The sequence below is a fragment of the Glycine max genome, chromosome 2 (genome assembly GCF_000004515.6).
Source record: "Glycine max cultivar Williams 82 chromosome 2, Glycine_max_v4.0, whole genome shotgun sequence".
NCBI lineage: Eukaryota > Viridiplantae > Streptophyta > Magnoliopsida > Fabales > Fabaceae > Glycine > Glycine max.
The window spans coordinates 9,819,577-9,844,395 of NC_016089.4; the positions used below are offsets into that span (position 1 = coordinate 9,819,577).

At 31.5% G+C, this 24,819-nt stretch overlaps 2 protein-coding genes and 1 pseudogene across 3 annotated transcripts; all 3 read left to right on the forward strand.

Moving 5' to 3' along the window:
• The first annotated feature begins 7,177 nt into the window (after positions 1 to 7,177).
• LOC100775956 (cytochrome P450 90D2-like) lies at positions 7,178 to 12,238 on the forward strand (annotated as a pseudogene).
• Positions 12,239 to 15,648: 3,410 nt separating this feature from the next.
• Positions 15,649 to 20,314, forward strand: LOC100814621 (CBS domain-containing protein CBSX1, chloroplastic). 2 transcript variants are annotated; one of them, XM_003518659.5, is made up of 8 exons: positions 15,649 to 16,186; positions 16,292 to 16,379; positions 16,467 to 16,531; positions 16,659 to 16,707; positions 17,541 to 17,593; positions 19,447 to 19,562; positions 19,835 to 19,892; positions 19,986 to 20,314. In XM_003518659.5, the coding sequence occupies exons 1-8, from the start codon at positions 16,007 to 16,009 to the stop codon at positions 20,052 to 20,054; spliced, it is 678 nt and encodes a 225-aa protein (XP_003518707.1). In that variant the 5' UTR covers positions 15,649 to 16,006; the 3' UTR covers positions 20,055 to 20,314. The 2 variants fall into 2 exon arrangements, with proteins under 2 accessions (XP_003518707.1, XP_040867950.1); XM_041012016.1 differs by having other exon boundaries at positions 15,697 to 16,186; positions 16,292 to 16,531.
• Positions 20,315 to 21,303: 989 nt separating this feature from the next.
• Positions 21,304 to 23,319, forward strand: LOC100815146 (abscisate beta-glucosyltransferase). Its single transcript, XM_003518660.5, has one exon. It carries the CDS (start codon positions 21,465 to 21,467, stop codon positions 22,890 to 22,892), a length of 1,428 nt encoding a protein of 475 aa, XP_003518708.1. The 5' UTR covers positions 21,304 to 21,464; the 3' UTR covers positions 22,893 to 23,319.
• The last annotated feature ends 1,500 nt before the right edge of the window (positions 23,320 to 24,819 follow it).

A 24,819-nucleotide genomic window follows, 5' to 3' on the forward strand; every position in this document is an offset into this window, starting at 1 on the left:
ATAAATGTAGTAAAAAGTATTTTTTTTATTAATAAATATCAATTATTAATTTATTAGTTTTTATTTTTTTAGCAGAAGAATTATATCCATCAATTTTTTTTCTTTTTTAACCACACAGTAATTTTAAATCTCCAAAATTACAAATATTAAAAAATACACAATTGTGTTTCACAATAATCATAATTCATTTGCTTAAGAAATTGACTCAAATAATAGATGATTATCAAAACTATATTCGTAGTGTAAAAACATTTTTTTATACTTTTTAGTGTTATGTAATTTTTAGATTATTATGACTTTATGTAAGTAATTTTGTTATAAGGGTTTATAGAAAAAAAAAATATCTTAAAATTGTTCTATACACAAGTTAAAATCATTTTTTCCAAAAAAAAACTATTTTTTTAACTTATATATAAGCTAATTTTTACTTTAAATTTTTTTCTTTTTTATAGATACTTATAAAGAAAATTATCTAAACAAAATATATGTAGAAAAACTTTATAATATCAATGTAAGAAAATTAAATTGTAAAAAAAATATCAAAAGGAAAGTAAATAAGTAATCATCCTTTATGCGTCGGAAAAAAAAACATCCTTTCCGTATTTATTTTCTTTTTTTTTTTTTTGGTAAAGTGATAGTTTTGAGTAACCTTAGCAAGTCTATTAAAATATGATTAATAAACATTTAATATATTTTACTAATTTTTCATTGAATCGTTACTTTTAAAATACTCGTTAAAAGATATTTAATATATTTTATTAGTTTTGAATTCTAAAATATTACATAATGTTCATTTTTAATATAATAAATGTTTTAAAACATTTTTTTTGTGTTTGCTTCTTTTGATTAATTTTTTCAGAAGACTCCATAACAATCTCTATAATTATACAGTTTTTAATTACTTGTAAATAATTATTAATTGATTTTATTTATTAAATATGTTCTATATTGTTAATAAATGTTTTTTGGAATGTTATTAATAAAGTCCATTAAAGAACATTTAATGCAGTTAATTAAATGTTTAACAGTAAAGAAGCAAAAATATTAAATAAGTTGTAAGTTGAAAGTTAAAAAATATCTTTATGAATTTTTTAAGTAACTGAAAATTATAAAAGATTTATAAATAAACATATTTACGTAATTTTTACCATAAATATAAAAAAATAAAAAATTAATTCTAATAAATCTTGAAGGACAAAAATGAAATAAATATAAAAAATCTAAAAACTAACATTTTTCAAAAAAAATGATACTTCAACTACTGTTTTAAAAAATATTAGAAATTACTTAAAAAACTTGTTTATCAAACATATTTATAATATAATAGATACTTTATACTGTTATTATTCACTCATTTCACATCAAAAATCACTTTATGTATTTTAGTGAGGTAATGATAACCAACATAAAAAATAAAAGAAAGTTAATGATTTACTTTTTCTAAACTTAAATATAAGGAAAAAAAATGTATAATTATTTAAAATATAAGTAAATTTTAACTTATTCAATGATACTATCCTTAAATTATTTGAAGTTATAAGTGTTGTGTTGGATAAAGGTATCCTTTTCTTAAGTTTTTTCACTAAACATTTTTATGGCGGGATTTTTAAAAATTTTAAAATGTTAACCTTTTAACTATTTGAGTATAGTAGATTTAAGATTGGTCGGATAGTTAAAAAAAATAAAGAAAGAAAGAAAATGTCTTAAATTTAATCTCTTCTCCATACAAAAATTAACAAACTATAATTTAACAAAAGTATTATTTGTTAAAAGTTTTAAAGTATTATTTGTTAAAAGTTTTGAGTCACACTTTTAACCACATGGGCTCTTCATTCTCCACCGTCCAAAGCCACAAAAGTGCATCCAAGTGAAATTCAAGATTGAGTAATAGTTTCATAGTCAACTCAAGGAACCAAAAGCTTGTAGAATTATGATAATATCTTGAATTTTCATTAAAAAGTAAAAAATTCTACTTACTGTTGTTAAAAAATATATAATTGATAAATAGTTCATATATTTTACTCATTTTCATTGAATCAGTACTTTCAAAATACTCGTTAAAAGATATTTAATATATTTTATTAGTCTTTAATTCTAAAAATATTACATAATGTTTATTTTTAATATAATAAATGTTTCAAAACATTTTTTACGTTTGCTTGTTTGACTAATTTTTCTAAAGACTCCATAACAATCAATGTCATTCTCTGTATCAGACAATTTTTAATTAATTAAAAATAAGTATTAATTAATTTTTTATTTTTTAATATAATAAATATGTTCTATATTTTTAATAATTTTTTGGAATGTTAATAATAAATTTCATTAAAGAATATTTAATGCAATTAATTAAATGTTTGATAATATAGAGACAAAAATATTAAATATTTTGTACTTTTAATATAATAAATAGTTTTTACTTTGATTACTCTTTCATTTTCACGCGTGTGTGTTGGCTAGGATGGGTCAAAATTTGATCAAAGCTTACTTTGATTGTAGTTAGACACTCTTCTAGTTGGAATTGCATAGGGACTCGAGAAAAGTTTTCTTCTAGACCATAATGATATTTACCTTGTATCTTCCTCAAGAAATTAGCCAACCTATAGGGTAAGGGAAGCTTGTTTTTTATTTGAGATGAATTTTTTATTTGTTGTTGTTGCAAATTTGTGAATTTTGACTTTGGATTCTATAAAATTATGTGTATGTAAATTGGTTTGAGCTTAAGTTATTTAGGAAAATAAAAATTTGAATCTCAAAGTTCTTTGTAGGAGCTTAAGCATGTCCATTCAATAGTCTTAGCTTAAGCGAGCCCATAAATGAATCATGCTTAAGTAAGTTGTGTTAATAGGCTCTCTTGTGCGTTTTCTAAGCTAGTTTAAGCATGCTCATTTATGGTCTCACTTAAGCGAGATTTAAAACTTTATGTGTTCTTGAATGATTCTCCAAATGAGATAATATTTGATTTGGGAGTTTTATAACTACACTAAATTTGATTGAATTGAAATCATGTAATTCATATTCATATGCAGTAAAACGGTGAGGTGATTGTAAGAATTCTTAGTGTGAAACGTTTTACTTTGCTTAATGAACCATAATTGAGTTCTTAAGTGGGATGTACATATGAATAGTAAATTAATGATATGATATTGGGTGAGTATGTTTGTTCATATGTAGCATGACATATGGGTAGGCACATAAGTCGATGGAGTTCAATGAACTCTAAACCTAATATTGAGGGTTTTCATAATGACTAATGAGAATACGCCTATAAAATAGACTAGTGAACGAATTTATATAGATGTAAAGACTTATAAATCTTACATATATAAATAATACCTACATTTATATAGATGTAAAGACTTATAAATCTTACATATATAAGTAATACCTACATTTATCTATTTTTGATGCAACAATACTTCCTCCTCAGTATCAACAATGAGTCATACCTAAATGATCAAAGGGTAAAACTATGTTAAGAGATATACCTATGTTTATTGTCCAAAGGAGAAAATATTCATGGAGTCAAATTTTACATGACATTTCATGATGTATTTGTATATGAAATTAAAGTATGATTTTATTGTTTAATAAATGATATTGGAATTGTTTATTCAGAATTCTCTTTGACTTAATTTAATCCTATCTTATTTTTTTGAAAATAAACTTTGGAGTTCTCTTTAAAAAAAAATACTTTGAAGTTATTCTCATTTCACTAGCGTTTCTTATATTCTTTAGCTTCACTCAATAGTGAATAAGGTGTCGAACATCGTGGAATGCTAATTGCTAAACGATGATCATGTGACATTTTTTCAAGTTTTGTTATAAGAGTGGGTGATAACGATACTACTCAACCTATTAAAAAGGAAATGAAAAAAATTATATACTCTTCTAGAAAAAAATTATATATTTTTAATATTTTACAAAGAAAATATTAAATTAAAAATTTATTTAATATTTTGAAATTTAAAAAGCATTTAATTTTTTTTAATTGAATGAGAAAATTTAACTTGACAGCCACACTTTCTCTGTCCTTATTTTTTTGGGTGAAATATCTTTTCTTTATTTCACATTCTTTCTTCCTCGTTTTCCATCAAATGAATTATCCTTTTAATCACGTGATCATAGAAATTTTGATATATTGTAGTATACCCTACATACTAAAGATCATTATAACTAAAAAAATATATAACACTACTACGAAAGTGTCTTTCCACGTCACGGTATCTATGTCGGTTATAAAAAACAGATGTAGTACATGATGCAGTGACATTTTTGCAATTAATGCCAACTATATTACGTCGTTAACAATAATTTTTATAAAACCGCCTTTGATGTTAACGTTATGAAGTTGGTTTTATAAACATTGTCTTTGATCCAATTAATTTTAAATTATTTTATTCATTTTTCACTTTCACTTTGAGTTTACTGTTGCGACCACCATGAGGTCCCCATCGTGTCCTTCGTGCCCTTCGTATTGTGAGGTCCAATATCGGTAGGAATACCGTCATTGATTTTGACGTGAGGTCCCCTTCGTCCACAACTGTGACCACCATTGATTTCGTCGTGAGGTCCCCTTCGTGCTGCTTTAATCTCGTCCCACGTCACAGCTAGCGCGCATCCTACCTTCCATTGTTTCCAGCTGCCTCTGTCTCGTAGTAAGTAGCAATGTCACTTTTCTCCTAAATTAAATTTGTTTGTTGTTCATGATAGTTCAGTTGTTATAGCTTTTATTCATACGTGTTTGGTGTTTGCAACATTCGTTTAATTTGAACCCTACATATATTAACTTTTAATTAGAAACCCTTTTTTCGAATATATTTAAGTTGTCAGAACGCACCTATGTAATGGGTCCAGTATCTGTAGGAATACTGGTTTTAATCATGGCAACCCCACCACTAGCAGTGAAGCAACAGAAACCAACCCATCATTAGCTCCTAACACCGCAAGTCGAAGCCACTACGCCCTTTGAGAGTAGTCAATGATGCCACTACTCTCTGCAAGTGCAACCTTTTGGATTGGTTTTAGCTCTACACCATTTGAAATATAGATAGGGATCTCAACATGGTTTGTTGAAATTCCATTATTAGTTCTAGCTCTAAGGTTGGCCATGAAGGATGATAAAGGTAAAATGAAGTTGTAAAATACTGAGAGATGGATCAAAAAGGAGGGTTTACAACCATGCTCAACCAACTTTTGTGAGAGGGTCATCAAGGGATTGACATGCCCTTGAGCTGGATATGGTAAAACTAGCATAGTTGGAATGCTCATGTTGTATATAGATTTTTTTTTATTAACAGGTTCTACTCTTTAATTGGCTTACATATAGTTTACAAATTCACGGCTATCAGAGTATGAATTTGTTTATACAAATACTGATCTGAAAGTAAATAATGTTTGAGTTAGCTATCTGTCATGATGGTGTAGTTATGGTGGAAATGCTTAGTTGGTGTTGGTTGTGATGTGTGCACCAACGATAGTGTGTGGCTGATCTTATGGCTTAAAGTCATTGGTGCATGTGCGTTATGTGGTCTTGTGAATGAACCTTGGGTGGTGTGATAAATCAGTGTGTGTTCATAGTTATCTATTATTATATCTAAGAAAACATGTGATTAAACAATAAATTTAGTAATATATCTCATTCTGATTTTAGTCTATGAATCTAAGAAAAATTTAAATAAGTTTTTGAAGTAGTTCAGAGTCTCATTTAACTTAACTATTTTTTTTTTTTTTACATTTTACTTCCTAAATAACTTATATACTTATATGCTTTAAACATATTTTTAGTTCTTATAAATATTGATAAATTTATTTGGTTTTTTTATTTTAAATTGTTGCTTTCAATTGATTATGGATGGACATAAGATCTTGGTTTAAGTTGTCATAAATTTTCCTGTTTATTATACATATAACAACAGTCCCACGTTTACCCTTACCCAAACATGAAAGGAAAGTTATAAGTGGGAAAACTAGAGTGAGTGCAATCAGGAGCAATAAAATAGTAATGAAAGAATGTGACTAGGGGAATTAGAGACTAGGGGAAACCTGAATTTATTGGCAATAAGTTTCACCTATACTACTTACTTCCCATTTCATTTCTACCTCTCGTTCTCAGCTTGGTTGTGATGATTTGGATTCTTTTGCTCTTGTGTTTTTCAGTCTCATATCATTGATTTGCATCGCTCCCTACTGTTTTAATCTCATCTCTATAATTCTATTCAACTTGGTCTTGATTAATTTGTCATGTCAAATACACAGTTATTATTAATGTACACTCATTGCTCCGCCTAATGTTCTATATTAACAAATAACAATACACATATCATCAAGTACAGTCTAATTTAAAAGTAAATTAATTACAAGTCATGTATTTTTTGTATGTCCTTATTCATGCACAACTTGTCATTGATTTAAGGGAGTTGGTAATATATTTCAACGTAGCTTGTAGCAATGACAATAACTGTTGATGCAAGTGCTGCATCAGGTCAATCAGCTCAGCTCCAATGTTTAGAACTTATAACAAAATTATATGACAAAAATGGAAGACTAAGACAACATGAGGATTGTTTCCTAAGGCTAGGGGAGCAAGTAGACAATTTAAACTACCTAGGTTTAGTTTTTGAAAAAATGAATGAATAATTTGAGAATTGTGACTAGCTTGTCATGGTAGGAGTAACCATTAGGCTGAGAACTATGATTTTTAAGAGATGATGATTAATTTGCTCATTTCCCACAAATGATGTGGTTAATATTCAATTCCTATCTTGCACCCCTAGCAATTTTGATCTACCATTGCAAGGAATGAGCCCTACGGAGTATACATGGTGGCTTTTGCTTCTTCACAATAGGGAGTACTTTTTCGATTAGCTGCCAAAAAAACACCCAGGTCAGTCATAATTAAATTATTGTCTATATCTAACATCTATTCTATAAATTAAACCACACTTTATTATAGTGAATAGTGATAGGCTGGTAGCACAAAATTCAATGCTAACAAGCTTCATGAAACAAAACAACTATGTCAAATACCATACTTGGCAAACTAGTTTTTTTGCATCTTTCTTAAATCATTCATAATTAGCATTGGGTTAATTTACCTTCAAGAATCAATACTATCAAGAAAAGTGGAGTAGGTAATGAACAAATTCCCAGGTATATACTGCTAAGAAGCTACACCATGATTTACAGGCAAGCTGCTAAAATAGTTACAGAATGGTAACATTCAATTTTAATTGGTAATCATATTTGAGCCTTTGAGGGTGAAAGGATAATTTAGGTATGCTATCCCGTACAACTAAAATAGTTTACTATTACTCAATTTCATTAATATAGTTTGTTATACAAGTCTTATTGTGTATTTTGAGTGTTGAATTCATTTTTTTAGGTATGGTCATTCATTACCATTTGCACCATCTCAACATATAATCCTCTTCTCCAAAGTTATGACTAAGTGGCCACACTTTCTCCTCACGTTTGTGTATGAGTTACTGAAGTAATTATTGGTGATTAAGTTATCTTTTTTGCAGTCTCCTACTAGTAGAAGATGTGGTAGCTGCAGCTGGTTCAACATTAGGTGCAGGCAAGGTTGCCTTAGTGAGCTCTCTAAGTTGTGAATGTATGTTGTTTATGAAAGCCATTGACTTCTATTGTGGTTCCATCATTGCTTCTTTAAGCTTGCCAAGTGCCAAACAATATGCTTCCTGCATATGGTAATTGGATCAACAAAAGCATTACCAAATTATAACTATTAATAAAATCTCTCTGAATATGTGGTTTAATTTTATATATATATATATATATATATATATATATATATATATATATATATATATATATATAACACGTACAAACAACAAAAAAACAAACATAATCTTATGTTATTGGACAAAAGCCTATACTCCACACTGACTGGACAAGTTTATTTAACTACTAACCATTAAAGTAAAGAATTGTATCGTTTGAGCACTTTTGCTACTATACTTTTTTTGTTGATAAAAATATATAGTATAAGTTGTATTACTCTTATATAATGTCCAGAGTTTAAGTAATATTATGATATTATTGTAAAGTGATAATTGGTGTATGAGTTACTGAAGTAATTATTAGTGACTGAGTTATCTTTTTGGCAGTCTCCTACTTATGTTTCAAGATGATGCAATTGTAAATTGGAAATCCTAGTTATCTTTATGGGGTTCATAATCATTTTGTTGTAATTATGCTACGTTGAAATTGAGATTTGCAATTATAATTTACTCTTTTGAAAGATACCAACATGCCACAATTACTTCTTTTTTTGTCCCCAGATTGCTTTTCATGTACTAGTCAAGGCATTGATTAGTTTGGATGCAGGAGAAGAAATGGAACTTCTAAAGAAGCATTTTCAAAAATTTATCTCAAGCCTCATGTCTCTACCAATAAAACTACCAATAACTAAACTCTATCAATCTTTGCAGGCAAGTTCATTAATTAGATATTGATTTTTTTTTTACCATACATGTCATGTCATGATCATGGACTTGGCAATAATTATGTCATTTTTTGGTTTTAGACAAAAAATACAATGATGAAATTAGAGAACAAAATTATCCTAGGTAAAAGAAATAATGGCATCTACAAAGTTCCAGAAGATGTGGTGGATGTCTTTCTTAGTGATGCTAGTGAAAAATTAACGGATGATTTAATAGTAGATAATATTATTGATATGATGATTCCAGGGGAAGACTTGGTGCCACTTCTTATGACTCTAGCTACAAAATATCTATTGGATTGTGCTATTGCTTTGCAACAATTGACGGTATGCTAGATCTTCCCTTAAGCAGTTATAATGAAATTCACCTTACCACAAATCTTAAGTATTTCTGAATTCAAATAATCTAATTTTGTTTTGGTCAATTAGTATTCAGTAGTTATGCACAAAACTCCTACTCCTAGTGGCCTAGTGTAAAGACTAAAAGTAGAAAATCATTTTGTTGTTACCATTATGATTCTTTTCGACTATGTTACAAAGATTTTGAATTTTTCTTAGGGACAGTTGGCTAGTAATGATAGGGTTATGTCCTTTCTACACTAGCTATATATGATTATGAGCCCTGAAAAGAGTGTCCAACATCATACTCACGACATATACGTATGGATTTCGTGCTACCACTTACCAAAGTTTTTGAATAATCTCTGATTGTGGCATATCATGAGATTGAAACATGTGCCCTAATTTCCTGATTAGCTTTTGGAAAACTACTTTTGATGATTCTCATGAGGGAAATTTGAAGCTTAAGAAACTTCAAGATCAACATGGGGAATCCTTGAGTTGGACCGATTACTTATCACTTCCATTTACTCAAACAGTAAGGAAACCATAGCTATTGGTTCCTCATCAAGGAAATGTAAAAATGATCCATAGTTTTCACCTAACTTATTATGTGCTCTACTTGTATATATAGGTCATCAGTGAAACTTTAAGGATGGGAAATATTATAATTGGAGTTATGAGAAAAGCCTTAAAAGATGTTGAAATAAAAAGGGCACTTAATACCAAAAGGGTGGTGTGTGTTTGCAAATTTTAGATCAGTTAATCTAGATGACAAAAAATATGAATGTCCATATCAATTCAATCATTGGAGGTGGCAAGTAAGAGAAATCCCCTGTTAGTTTCTTTATGTTTTTTGTTTGTATGTTATTTATTTAGCTTAAGTGATGGATTGGTGAACTTCAAGACAAAGATATGAGCACTTGCAATTTCACTCCTTTTGGAGGGGGACAAAGGCTGTGCCCTGGCCTTGACTTGGATAGGCTGGAAGCTTCCATCTTCCTACACCACTTTGTCAGTCAATTCAGGTAATCCATCAACACGTCACTTATTTTCTAATTAGTGAACATAGTGAATAATTATTTAAATGTCATCATGCCCAAATTTTTTACCTTTCCTTATGACATAGGAGCAAAGGAAAAATCATAACAGCGGAGATGAAAATTTCTGTCACTCTGCGGACCAAATGGCTTTGCATGAACCTTTTTCTTTACTTTAACATTTTCACTCATGATTTTCTCTTTTGAATTTAAACTTGATAGCTGAAAATTATATATTCCACATATAAATATCCTGGTGGGTCAATGGCATAAATGTCTCTTTCTTGCATATGGACAAAGGAGGAATCAAAGTTGTAAAGTTTAAGGGACCAGAAAGCTTTACATGCTACATCAGAATTCAGAAAAGAAGAGCCACTTGATCCTAATCTTTGGTGTATAGTAATAATTAATGTGTTAATCAAACTTCTTATAAATCGATCCTAACTGTGAGGAAAACCATGATGCTTCTTGAGTGTATCTAAATTGTTACTACAGTGCCATGCTTGAGGATTTTAATCATAATCATGTTGCAATTTCACACTTGCTTTAATGACATATAAAATAGATATGAGTTTGACTAGTGACAATGGTTCATAATCTCACAAGAAGTACAAGATTATATCGACATAGACAGAAAGAATGTTATTTCACTAGAGAAGTACATGCACCTATTGTCTCTTAGTATTGTTTATTTATTTATTTTTTAGCTTAAAGCAAAACAACCTTTTGTTGAGTACCAATTTATTTTATATTATTCCATAGGACTATATAGGTTTTGACTTCTAATTGCACCTACTTGTATGAAGATATATATGGCCTAAAAAAATGAAAGATGCTACAATAAGGAGCTATGTTGATCAAATGATGTTAGGTTGTTGACAAAAGTCTTTGATGATATCAATTAGTCAAGCAACTTGATGATTTAGGCTTTGCTAGGTCTACATAATGTGCAATCCAATAGTGCATTTTATGCCTTTCTTTTCTAACATTTTTTAACTCTTAACTTCTCTCTGCTTTAGTTTGTTTCAAACATTTTAATTAAGGGGAAAAAACTTAATGCCATGCAATGATAATTAGACATGTTAAAATTTAATGTTTTACATGTAGATGGCAAGCTGAAGAAGATACAATAGTGAACTTTCCTACAATAATAATGAAAAAGAGGATGTCTGTGATGGTAAGGAGAGTGGAATCTTAAGCTTCCCTTGGCCAAAAAGTGTGGAGCCACTTCTACCTAAGGATGCCTTGGGATCTTTAAGAATCAAAAAGTACACCCTGATAATCACCTTATCCTTCAAAATATATTTTTTGTGCAGTTTAATGTCACACTTTTTATATATAATATATTTATTCTTGTGAAGTGGTTTAATGATGTGCATTCAACTGAAATCTCTAATAAATGTGATGAAGCACTTAATCTGTTGTCAAAGGCTCATGGTTGTGAAGTAAGTTCATCATTCTATCATGTAATGCATTTTATTTCTTGATAAGCATGATAAATTTAAACAAGGTTAAGTAGTGTATATTTCTCTATTATTTGAAGATGATAGAAATTGTTATACCAGAGCTTCTTCAGATGCGAACTGCCCATGTTGTTTCCATTGGCTCTGAATGCTTATGTTCACTGAATCCTGATTGTGAAGACGGGTATGTTTGAGTATATATTGAAAGTTAATATTGGTAACTTCATTTTGTGGTCCAATTCTTAAAAGAAATCCTTCTAATATGTTATTCAAAGTGGTTAATATTAGACGGTGGGTATAAAAATTTATGGTGATTTCCTTTATTTCTTTGCTTTCATATGAAAGGTGTAATATGATACTCCTACAAGTTTGGCACTTTTTCGGCCATTTACAACAACCAATTATGTTGCAACCCAATGTATTAGGTGATACGAGAGTTGATAATAAATATAACAAATTTGTGTCCCTTTATTTAAGCATCTCTTACTGATGACCTTGGAAAATGACATGTTACAATTTGTAAAAATAATTACTATCACAGATTGTCTAATGTATACCAGAAAATTGTGTATATAGCTTCTAAAATTTGTCGTAAATGTTTCAGACCAAGGAGTATGTATTACCACTTGGACATTTTCAAGAAAGTGAATGTCATAGTAACACCGACCACTAGGTATGTATAACAATTTGGTAGTGTACTCCTTAGTGTAATGTACTCATGCACTGTGCCAAATTAAGTTTAGTCAATCTAACGTGGGTTACTTTTATAATTCTTTGAATGTCATTGAAATTAGTTTTTACAATCTAGATAATAGTATATAACTATATATGTTTTCTGGCAGTTGTTAATAATTTATTGCTATGAAATCTACTTTGCCTATGTTGTAATGACTGAGATTCCTGTATCCTTAGTAGAATACTTTGATGGACAAGTGTCCCATATAAAATATTTCCTTGTTGCACACAAGAAGAGCACAATTTGTGAAATTTGAAATAATTATGCTAGATTTCTCGTTGCCCATTTTGGTCATTAAGATCATTAATTCCTTGTGTTTTCATAATTTTATTCATGAAACAAAATTATGGTTTAGGGGATTGGACTCTATTTATACTGCACATTGACATTTTTTTTCCATATCAGTAAAGTATTGAAATTATTCTTTACTTGTCATGTATTGTGGTCGATGCTCTATATTGATTTGCAAATTAAATTGTTTTATTTATCAATGACTAAATTAGTAACATCATTGTCATTTAACTGGTTCTGAATCTAAGTGTTAGCACTTCATAAGCAAGAAGGTATGATGTAGTACGCTTGTATATATAAGTGGAATTACTTAATAAATCACATTCTAAGATAGTTGTTATGTAAAAACCGTCTTAAAAGAGACACATTATAAGACGGTTCTTATGTAAGAATCGTCTTAGAAGAAACACATTTTAAGAGTTATGTAAAAACTATTTTAAAAGAGATATATTCTAAGACGGTTGTTATATAAAAACTATTTTAAAAAAGACATATTCAGAAACATATTTTTTAAGACGGTTTGTTCCATAACCATCATGGTATGTCAATCACTTTTAACGTTATTGGCTTCAAAGACAATTCTACAACTATTGTTAAATGTACATTAGAACCGTCGTTAAAAGTTAATTTTCTAGTAATATATAAGTGATACAATCTAAAAAATATAAATTACCAAGTTTGGCAATTTATTAATTTCTTAAGATCTTATCATTTGTCACAATTGAATAATCAGTATAATATGAAGATGATACTGTGTCTTTATATATATATATATATATATATATATATATATATATATTTTTTTTTTTTTGTATACTTTTATTTAATAATATATCAAAATTATTCATCCATTCCAAAATAATTGACTTTTTAAAATTCAAAAAGTTTTTAATTGAATTGACATTTTCAAATTTATTAAAATATTATTTTTCTAATTTCATCTCAAATAAACAATCAACATAATTATTTTTATTATTATGTTTCTTATTTTTCGAAACCAACATTTATCTCCAAAATGAACTAATAAAAGTTACTCTAAGATAGAGCTAAAAATATAATTTTTATTTCTAACATGCACGGAAATATTTAATAGTAGTGTATTTATAAAATTTGATAAAGGAAATAAATATATTTTATAAAAATTATTTCATTCATCGAGTTATATATTTATTTTTAATCTTCATGAGAAACTTTAAAATGGTAGTACGTCTTAATGAAATGTTGAACATGATTATCTACTTAAAGAATACCTGTAGCAAAAAGAGTGTGTTGAATTCTTAAACAAATAATGATGAGCTTTAGACTACTTTATTACAAAAATACTAGTTTTGCAGTTGATAATTTAAGCCATGGCATTGACTCAATTTTATCGATTTGCGTTTTTCTAGAAGTTTTTTTTAGGTCCGAACACAATGTTAAATTAGTACATAGTATTTAAAATTTTCAAACGGAAGAAGAAGATTTAGAAACGGAACAGTTACACCAAAAGAAACGGAACAGGGCATGAGGAAAGTTCCTTTGTGCTTTAACGGGGAAGCAAACGAGCCAACTAGGCTAAGGCAAGGGCAAAAAGCCCAAAGGCACGAATAAGACATCAACCTACAACCACGTAAAAACAAAATAAAAACTTTGAAAATTGGAAATGTCAATGAATATTGGTGGAGTAGTATAAGATACAGTCTTTGCATTTCACAAGTTATAAATTTGAATTCTTCCTAGACATGGCAATGGGCGGGTCGGGTACGGGTATTGTCTCCCCAATTCCTTATCCCAACTTCTCAACATATTCCCATACCCGTACCCGATACCCGACGGGTTTGAGTTTATTATCCCATCCCCGTACCCGTCGGGTATCGGGTATCGGGTATCGGGTATCTCCAACCCCGTTCCACACACCATTTAGAAAAATATTTTTTTTGTAGAAAAATATTATTTTTTAAAAAAAATATTAAAAATTTGATTTTAGAAAAAAAATAAATTGATTGTTAAACATTTATTGTTAAACTTTTATTTTTAACTACTTATATATCAATAAATTTATTATAACGAGTGTGTCTACATAAATAATTAAGAAAATAATATTAAATTATGTAAAATTTTTAAAATAAAATTAACTAGTAATAAAAATTATATGTCTTTTGATTAAATTATGCAAAAATTCTAAAGATTTTAAGTGGTGGGACGGGTTCGGGGTCGGGACGGGTCTAGTAATCTCATACCCGTACCCGTACCCGACTTTTGGTTATCGGGGAAAACCCGAACCCGATCAACTCGGGTATTACCCGTCAAAGTCGGGACGGATTCGGGCAGATATCCACGGGTACGGGTTTTCTTGCCATGTCTAATTCTTCCTAACATACTCTTCTTTAATGCATATTTTATTATTGACTTAAATTTATTAAAAATTATAAAATTGCAAAATAGAATCATTTGATGAAATGTGAGATTTACAATTTTTTTTTATATTTTTTAACAAATAAAAATATTCAAATAAGTATATTAAAGAATATATTGTTAGCATTTTTTTACTCTCTTATTTATATCTTTAGAATAATATAAATAATAGCTTTATTACTAATACGATTAATTATATTCTTTGGATTTATATCTTTAGAATGATATAAATAATAAATATAAATATCTTTATTACTAATATGTATATGACTAATTGTATTTTTTGGGCTTGAGGTTAAACAAGTATTTTCATTTTAGTCTCTTATGCATTTGAGATCGCATGACTCCTTTTCTTGATTGAAATTTGTTCTGCTTGACAGTGAACTCGATAACATAGTGTCACGAGGTTGTTTTAAGAATCTTAAAGTAACCACTAAATTAGAAACGATGAATCATCATGTGAAAATTAAGGTTGTTCAGATACACTAAATCTTATATGTGTCAAATACTGACTCAAACCTAAAACAAATTACACTTTCATACTTAATTACTTTTTCACTAGGTCTCCTGCTTCCCTAAGTACAATTTAGCTAAAAAACATTAATAATGATATTTATATAAAAATATTGATAAAGATTTTTATATTATTTATTTATTACTAATAAAAACATATTTAAATAAATATGTGAAAAAATGTATTCTTAGTGTTACTATTTCTTATATATTTCTTTTGAATGAAATAAATGATAAATATAAATATCTTTATCGCTAATAATAAATTAAAAATCATTAATGTTATTTGAATTTAGAGTTTTTTCCCCTCTTATTTGGACGGTGTGCCATTCTTTTCCCTTAAATTTTAGTGTAAAAGAAAATAAAACAATAAAACAATTCAAGACAAAACGACGCCGTTGTGAAAATGCCGACGCCGACTGTAATGCGCAACTGCGCAAGTGTCAACGTTGTCCTGATTCCACCGCCTTCAACGGAAAAGTAAAGGACGCTCACGTCTCCTCTTTTTCCCTTCAACCATTTTTTCTTTTCCATTTATATTATATTTATTCCTCCACTTTTCAATTTTCATTCATTTTTTTCAATTATTTTATCATTCCTCTGAGATAGAGCTACAGCACCATTATCATTCATCTCCATTACTTTCCTATTCGATCCTCGATCCCTCTCCCACATAGAAGATTCATCACCCCAAAACCCAATTTTTTTTAATAATACAACTGCAATTATTTTTATTTTCTCAGTAAAAAAAAAAAAAAGAGAAATGAGTTCGATTCATTTGTTAAACACTCTTGCTGTTCCGCTTCGTTCTTTTTCTCCTCCGTCGCTCTTTCCGCAATGCCATTCTCCTCTCCGTTCTTCTTCCGCTGTTCCAAAACGGCGTCGTTTCTCTAACTCCTCTGGGTTCCGTCTTGCTTCAAGTCAAACCGTGAATTCGGTTCCGGTGAGTGTTCTTTTCTTCGGATCAAAGCGTCGTCGTTACGCTACCGTGTCCTTTTTAGCTTTTTTTCTTCTTTTTTATGATACGGTTGCGTTTTAACGTTTTCAGCGTGCGAATGGAACTTACACCGTTTCGGATTTCATGACAAAGAAGCAAGATTTGCATGTTGTCAAAACCACCACCACCGTTGATGAAGGTACCTCAATGTTCTATTCAATTTTATTATGTGATTTACTTTATTCATTTATTTATTTATCATTAATAATATTTTTTTGGATTTTAGCTTTGGAGGCTCTTGTAAACAACAGAATCAGTGGTCTTCCGGTGATCGATGAGGACTGGAATCTGGTGATTGTTTATTTCCCTTCACATTTCTTTTTGCTTTATTATGAAACTCTAATGATTTATTTAATTTTTTTATGTTTTTATTTTGAGCTGGATTCAGTTCCTCATTGGACTTTTTTTGGTGATGCAGGTTGGAGTTGTTTCTGATTATGACTTATTGGCTATTGATTCGATATCAGGTAAAAATTCGAAATACCTAAAGGTAGTAAAGTTTCTGTTAACTACCATTCTACCAAGTCAAATCAATGTTCATGTAGGTTGATGGGAATGATTATGGATTAATTTTTTTTCTTCTGATGTTTGTGCTGTAATTGACTTGTTGTTGAGAGATTGAAGATACCATATGTTTTATGCCCTTGCTTTTGTTAGAGAGACAGTAGTTTTTGTTTTGGTAGGTGAGGAATGAGGCCAATGGTACTTCAAATTATGTGGAGCTTTGGGAGTTTTGGTTTGGTTTGGTTTATTTTAAAATATTTTTTACTTTAGAAAATCAAGAAAAAATTAATTCTTTTGCCCAATAGCTCCCTTACTTATTGGTATCTTATCTAAATATTTAATTAAGAGGAGAGTTAGCAATACACTCCTAACATATTCTCTAATATTGATTAAAATATATTGGAAGCTACAAGATCATGAGAGACTCGTTAAATAAGAAGTGAGACCTATAAAAAGTTTATTTCCAAAAATTTTGGCCAATAGTAAAATGTGTTGCTAGCATTCCTCTTTAATTAATTAGCAACTATGCAATGGTTAGGGTATTTTAGTCAATGAAGACTATTTTATCATAGTAAGTGGTGCAACTAATAATTTTCTTATGATGCGTGCATTTTTTTTTTTTTGATCAGCTTATGATGCGTGCATTAACCTTAATTGACAAATAATTTCAAATGAAGAGAGTGTTTAACTTTATTGCCAAGTCATACTGAAATTCCATTGATGTGCTTAATCAATTGAAACAAGTTCTCTACATGCTGCTGCTAAGATTTTACTAATTGTTATGCTTCGCTTTTAGGAGGTCCTCAAAGTGATGCAAACTTGTTCCCCGACGTCGATAGTACTTGGAAAGTAAGTGTAACCATTTTATATGAATTCTAATAGGGTCAGTTTGTTTAAGCTTATTAATAAAAACACTTTTTTTAATAAAATAAGCAGATTTTTATTTTTCTGATGTGCTTGTCTAAATTGCTTTTACTTAAAATAAGTAGTTTTCTGCTTTTTTTAAGAAGCAAATCCTATTTTGAAGTGTTTTTTTTTAAATCACTTATTTTAAAGTTATTTCTTTTAAGTTTAAACAAACTCACCCTACATTGAATAGATTTATCATTTACTGGTAATTGCAAATAACTCCTCAACTGATGCCATAAGATGCTAATTCTATTATGACGAATGATGATGTTCACAAACTAAAGTTTGGACTTAGTTTTTAGTGCAATACCCAGTTTTAAATTAATAATTCATCTGCTTCTACACACAATCATTTACAAACATAAGTGGGGCTCACTTTTCATTTGACTTCATGCTGGCTAAATATAGTGAGGATACGTGGATGATTGGATACATAAATACTTGAGACCAAACCTCTCTGTTTTACATGTCCTTTTTTAGCAGCTTATATATATATATATATATATTTGTTTAGAGTCGGGTATGTTTTTTGTTAGATTTCATTTTTGACCAAAATTCATTGGTATTTGGTAGAATAAACCCTCATCCCCTTTAAAACATTATTTGAATAAAACTTTTTTTTTCATTATGTTTGCTTGCTTGAAATTTCCTGGACCTTCAGTCAGTACATGTTGACTTTAATTGCATCAACTGTTTCATGATTTCAACTAGATCATATTTCTCGAAAAAATGTAAAGATTTCAAAGGGAAACTGATAATATTGATGTACCATGGTTAATACAGAATGTCTAGTTTCAACTAATGCACTTCATTGTTCCTCAGTCTTATAGGATAGAGGAAAAATTGCTTTGTGAAGTATTATCTGGATGTCTACATCCCTGTGTGTTCAAAGTTAGTATGCCAGAGTCAACCTTGATGATGTTGTGAAAGTCTGCTAATTGAGTAGTTCTAATATTGTATTATAGAACCCCACCCCCCCCCCCCCCCCCCCTCCCCCCCCCCTCTCCTTTTTTTGGAAGGTTTCTGTTAAGAAATAACTGTATGATAGACCCATTATAACAAAGGTAATAGAAGCCTAGAAGGGGAACAAGAGGAGAAAATAAGCAAGGGGATGAGTGGGAACAAGAAAGAGTGAGCCCACAAGTAAGTGTAAGAGGGATAGGAAGGCGTAGCAACAGTGACAGAAAATTGTTAGACGAACAGTTAAATGGGTGAATAACAGATAGGATAGTTGGAAATTGGAGAGTGGAGGTAAGATAGGGAATCATTTCCTTGTAGTGGAGAGGTAGGGATCATGGGGAGGTCAGGTAGTTGTGGAAAGGCTTTGCCATGGTGTGGGTTTGCTTCTTTGTAGAGGAAGCAATTAGGTGCCCATATTCAAGTCAGCATTATTGTAATGAGTTTTCCTTCATTTAATTTTATAGTAAAACTATAAAATACGGTTTCTCTTCTTCAACTCTGTTACTGATTTTATTATCTGTCGAGCATTTATTTTTGTGGTCCTTGATTTGCAAGATGGACGGAGAATTTTCTTAATGAATCTGTGATTGCACATGAACCTCAAACACTCACGATGTTGGGTGTCAATGAAATCAATTTTTTCCTGTATGGTAAAGGATATGTGCAGGTTGAGCATTTGGGAAATACAAACATCTAACCATTATTGTTAATAATCCTTTTTCTCCTTTTCTTCACTCGCCCTCAGAGAAGGGAAATTGTATTATTTACGGAACTTTTGTTATTCTATTGATTGGCTACACATCTGTATTTGTAACTATTGTCTTGTATGACAGACGTTCAATGAGTTACAAAAGCTGCTTAGTAAGACTAATGGCCAAGTTGTTGGTGACTTGATGACTCCAACTCCACTTGTTGTTCATGAATCGACTAGTCTTGAGGAAGCTGCTAGGTACTGACTTTGTATACATGTCCAATATTGTTGAGTTCTCTGATTATTTTGTTACCAACACATTCATACCTACCAATTCATACCAATGTACGAGGACAAAAAACATCACTGTTAATTTATTGCTACATCAGTGCAACCATTTATGTTACATGTTTCCATGGAATTTAAATTATATTAAATAAGATTCCTAAATCTGACAGCCATCACAATTTAGCATTCTAGCTTGCAACCATTGACCACTTGATGCCTGACACCATTTCTTCTTGTATTAGGCTGTTACTTGAAACAAAATATCGTCGACTACCTGTGGTAGATGATGATGGAAAGCTGGTAAGGCGATTATTTATTCCCTATTGTGAGTATAATTTTGTGCTTCTTCCAGTAGTGACTTTTGCTCATAGATTTTTCTCATATTCTTGCTAGGTTGGACTTATTACACGGGGAAATATTGTTAAGGCGGCTCTACTATCAAAACGTGCTGGAGAGTGGTGATAGTGTTTGTGAAAAGTTATTCAAATAGATTTGCTTGCAGGTTGTGCTGATGATGGTCAGCGTAACCTCTATATTTATTAGCTACGGATAATGTTAATGTATGTAGTTATACCTAGTAGATATTTAGACTATTACAAATGTATATGGCACAAGCCGAAGGAGGAGCTGAAGGCAACTTTTGATGGCCTTGTGAGATCTTAGTGGTGTATAAAAAACCATAGAGGGAAGTGATTTATCGATCACCTGTATTAAGTTATCAACCTTGTGTCGGTACATTGGATTGTTTGTTTCAGGCTAGGAGATACTACATCCTGTTCTTTATGCAGTCTCTGATAACTGACATTTATGAGGTCAGAATAGATCATTTGGAGCCCTTTATTATGAACTTAATACTGTAAAGTGCTTAGGATTTTAATTATATGCAATTATGTCCTGGTTTTGTTGAAGAATTGGATTATTCACGAACTTCTCGAGTCTTGTCCGCACATTTACCCAGTTTACTGTCAAATTGAATATCTCTTACTGATATAGGCAGGGTCAAGGCTGAGAGATCCCATAACGAATTGACACATTTTCTTAATTATTAGTTGTACACTTGGAAATACAGGGGAATGGGAAATATTTTATCGTAATCGATCTCTCTATTTTATTTTTTATATTCACTTTGAACTTGAAGTATCTTGTCAACCATAAACTAATATTGAATCATTGCTACAGAAGTGGGCAAAAAATATTAGTACTTCAAATTCTGATAAAAAAATGCTGTAAGGATATAAAATAATACTAGTAGTCGCAATTTGCAAATAAGAAAAATCTAGTGAGATTCTAAATTTCAGTAAATAAAAGAACATATACGTGTTAGTCAAGTGAATACGTAGGTCTTTCATGATCCCTAATGGCTGACTAGGGTCCATATGCTATACAAATCCTTCCTCTACGTTAAAGCGTGAATGACCAATTTGGGAGTTTTATAAACTATTTACAACTAATCACTGGCTTGCAGTTATATTTAGAGTAACCATCCTTCATTCTTCGTGCTCATAGAGTAAGAGCATCCAAGAAAGAAAAGTACATGCGTTATGGTTTATTTCCACACGACACGTGGTTTATCTATTTCGTTTGACATGTCTAACCAATCACAGCGATTGGAAACTCCAGTAGAACACCGCAAGTCAAATAGACTCAGTTAGCACTTTGCTTCTAATACGTCACTCATGACGTTTTAGCTACAAACTTTTCTAGTTGTGGAATCTACGAGCCCGCCATCTATCTTTATAGGAAAAATCAATAAATAGCAGCTGCGCATGCCATTGGTTCATTAAGCCTTATCTCCCTCATCTTGCAAAATTCTCTCAGCTAATTCGCTATTTTCTTGTAGTAAACAAAGCAAGCAAGCATATCCATTTCAACATGGCCCTCAAAACTGGTTCAGTTGAAATGTTCTTCTTCCCCTTCGTAGGAGGAGGACATCAGATTCCAATGATAGACACAGCAAGAGTGTTCGCATCTCACGGAGCCAAATCAACCATTCTAGTCACACCCTCCAACGCTCTAAACTTCCAAAACTCAATCAAGCGCGACCAACAATCCGGTCTTCCCATCGCCATTCACACCTTCTCCGCCGACATACCCGACACAGACATGTCTGCCGGTCCCTTCATCGACACCTCGGCCCTCCTCGAACCTCTTCGGCAGCTCCTCATCCAACGCCCCCCGGATTGCATTGTTGTCGACATGTTCCATCGCTGGGCCGGCGATGTCGTTTACGAGCTCGGGATCCCAAGAATAGTCTTCACCGGCAATGGGTGCTTCGCACGCTGCGTCCACGACAACGTAAGACATGTTGCCCTTGAGAGTCTCGGTTCAGACTCAGAGCCTTTTGTTGTCCCCAATCTACCCGACAGGATCGAAATGACGAGGTCTCAGCTTCCGGTTTTTCTGAGAACTCCTTCTCAGTTTCCTGATAGGGTGAGGCAGCTAGAGGAGAAGAGTTTCGGAACTTTTGTCAACAGCTTCCATGACTTGGAACCTGCTTATGCTGAGCAAGTGAAAAACAAGTGGGGGAAGAAGGCGTGGATTATAGGACCAGTGTCCCTTTGCAACAGAACTGCAGAAGATAAAACCGAGAGAGGGAAGCTACCCACTATTGATGAGGAAAAATGCTTGAATTGGTTGAATTCTAAGAAACCAAATTCAGTTCTTTATGTAAGCTTTGGAAGCCTGCTTCGGTTACCCTCTGAACAGTTAAAGGAAATTGCTTGTGGTCTTGAAGCTTCTGAACAATCGTTCATTTGGGTGGTGAGGAATATCCATAACAACCCATCAGAAAACAAAGAAAATGGGAACGGAAACTTTCTTCCGGAAGGGTTTGAGCAGAGGATGAAGGAAACGGGTAAAGGGTTGGTTCTTAGAGGTTGGGCTCCTCAGTTGTTGATTTTGGAGCATGTTGCAATCAAAGGGTTTATGACCCATTGTGGATGGAACTCCACTTTGGAAAGTGTGTGTGCGGGAGTGCCTATGATTACGTGGCCTCTCTCGGCCGAGCAATTTTCGAATGAGAAGTTGATAACTGAGGTTTTGAAGATTGGTGTTCAAGTGGGAAGCAGAGAGTGGTTGTCGTGGAATTCAGAATGGAAAGATTTGGTGGGAAGAGAGAAGGTGGAATCCGCAGTGAGGAAGTTGATGGTGGAGAGTGAAGAGGCAGAGGAAATGACAACAAGAGTCAAAGACATTGCAGAGAAAGCTAAAAGAGCCGTGGAAGAAGGTGGAACATCTTACGCTGATGCTGAGGCGTTGATTGAGGAGCTTAAAGCTCGCAGATTGGCAAGACAAGATTAGATTTTTACATAATAGAAGAAAGAATTCAGTTTCTAAAGTACGCATAAAAACACAAGAAAAGAAGCTTGTTACTTTCCTGCACCACTTGAAAGTTCTAAATTGCAGTCAGCAACCACAATTTTGGTCGCAATATTGTTGTTGCGGAACCGTCTACCGTAACAGCCCACAATTGCAATGCGAATTTCAATCCCATGAAATACTCAACGTAGCCGAAACAGAATATCAGTATTGCTCTACACTTCTATTCCACTCTTTTTTTTTTGTTTGTTTGTTAAAAGACAAGTTTAGATTTCAATATTCTATTATAGCTTCTAAGTGTCAATGATAAAAAAGGGTGTGACCGTATGAGATGTTAGGAGATACTAAATTTAAATGAATGAAAAATTATACTATCTTATAAATAAAAGATACATCAATATTAGGATAATTGTGAAATTCTTTTTTATGTTATGTGCAAACATATAATAACTTCACGCCGTAAAGATTACAATTCGCATATCAGTAGCTGCAATGCCCACAATTGCAATGATCGCAACCGCTATTGCAATTGCAACCGCAACAACAATTTATAATGCCAGACGCCTAGATCTATGCATATAACAAGGGCACATTAAATAAAAGTGAACACATATTTTGTGAGTATCTAGAAAAGCATGCCTCTTTTCAATATTTGGGAAAAAAACTAACATTTTCTTTTACATTATTTTGCTTCTTCCTGTAAAAACTAAATTAGAAGTTTTACTTGATCCTCTTTTTTATAAGTACTATCGATCTATAATATTTCTTGCATGAATATTTTTTTCTTAAAAAACATTCTTAATCAGTCATTAGTTTTAGTTTAATAAGTAATACATTAACGTTTTATGCTCTTTAAGAGTTTAATTATGTATATAAAGAGTATTTGAGAATTTTACTTTGACTATTTGCATGCATAACCAATAAAACTTAAAAAGTAAAATATGTTTGTATTCCTTAATATATATCTGATTTTTGTTTGTGATTTCTATCCGACTTTTATGTTTGATCCCTGATAAAATATTAAAACATTATCCAATATGTAAGGATACATACGAATAAGTCAAATCATACAAGTAAATTACATTTGAAACATGGGAAGGATATGCCTAATACAGCAAGTACTACTCCTAAGTTGGCCAACACTAACATAGTACCTTAACAACTATGTAACAACACTTCCGTTGGGTCTTCATAAGTTCTCAAACTCTTGGTTTTTACTCTCGCAGATGTGAATGCCATGATCATCGCATACACAAGCAAAAGGGTAAGTATATCGGATAAAGTACTCGATCAGGTTGAGGGAACACCTAACACACCCAAATCAAACACCCCCCCAGTCATGTATTCACATATGTCAAACAATATGTCTCGACCTTCAACATGTGCGAACAATGAGCACCACTCGATTGTGATTATCACCATTAAACCCACTTAAGGGTGATCACTTGATTGGAAGTGCCTAAGCATGATCAGGAGGAGTATTACTCAATTGGTAATCATGGTGTGACAGGCCCACAGACCCCAGGCCTAGCAAGGTTAGTATAAAATGAGGTGAACCCCCCAAGTAAAGGATTGATTCATTTATACCTACTCACTACCTATCATTAATAGCTCTGAGCTTAACTCTTACTTGAGTGTTGGAGTGCCTTTTGCAGGTACCCTCCCCTCCACACTGAGATACTCATGCACCTGAGACCTCGGTGAGGAACAACAGATAAACGATCCTTTGACACAACAGAAGGCCTTTCAGCAGGAGGACAAATACCCGTTCTGTTTGTGACAGAAACAATAAGCTTACATATGAAAGCACACCCATGATGAACATACTTCATGAGTATCTTCATATGGAGTCCTTCTTTCATATTGGATTATTCAAGAACTTATTCGTATTTACCAGTTTACTATTGAA

Coding starts and splice junctions, on each gene's coding strand:
- LOC100814621 (XM_041012016.1), top strand. CDS start 16,007: ATGAGTTCGATTCATTTGTTAAACACTCTTGCTGTTCCGCTTCGTTCT. Junction 16,187..16,291: donor AAACCGTGAATTCGGTTCCG/GTGAGTGTTCTT, acceptor TAACGTTTTCAG/CGTGCGAATGGAACTTACAC. Junction 19,893..19,985: donor TAGATGATGATGGAAAGCTG/GTAAGGCGATTA, acceptor TATTCTTGCTAG/GTTGGACTTATTACACGGGG.
- LOC100815146 (XM_003518660.5), top strand. CDS start 21,465: ATGGCCCTCAAAACTGGTTCAGTTGAAATGTTCTTCTTCCCCTTCGTA.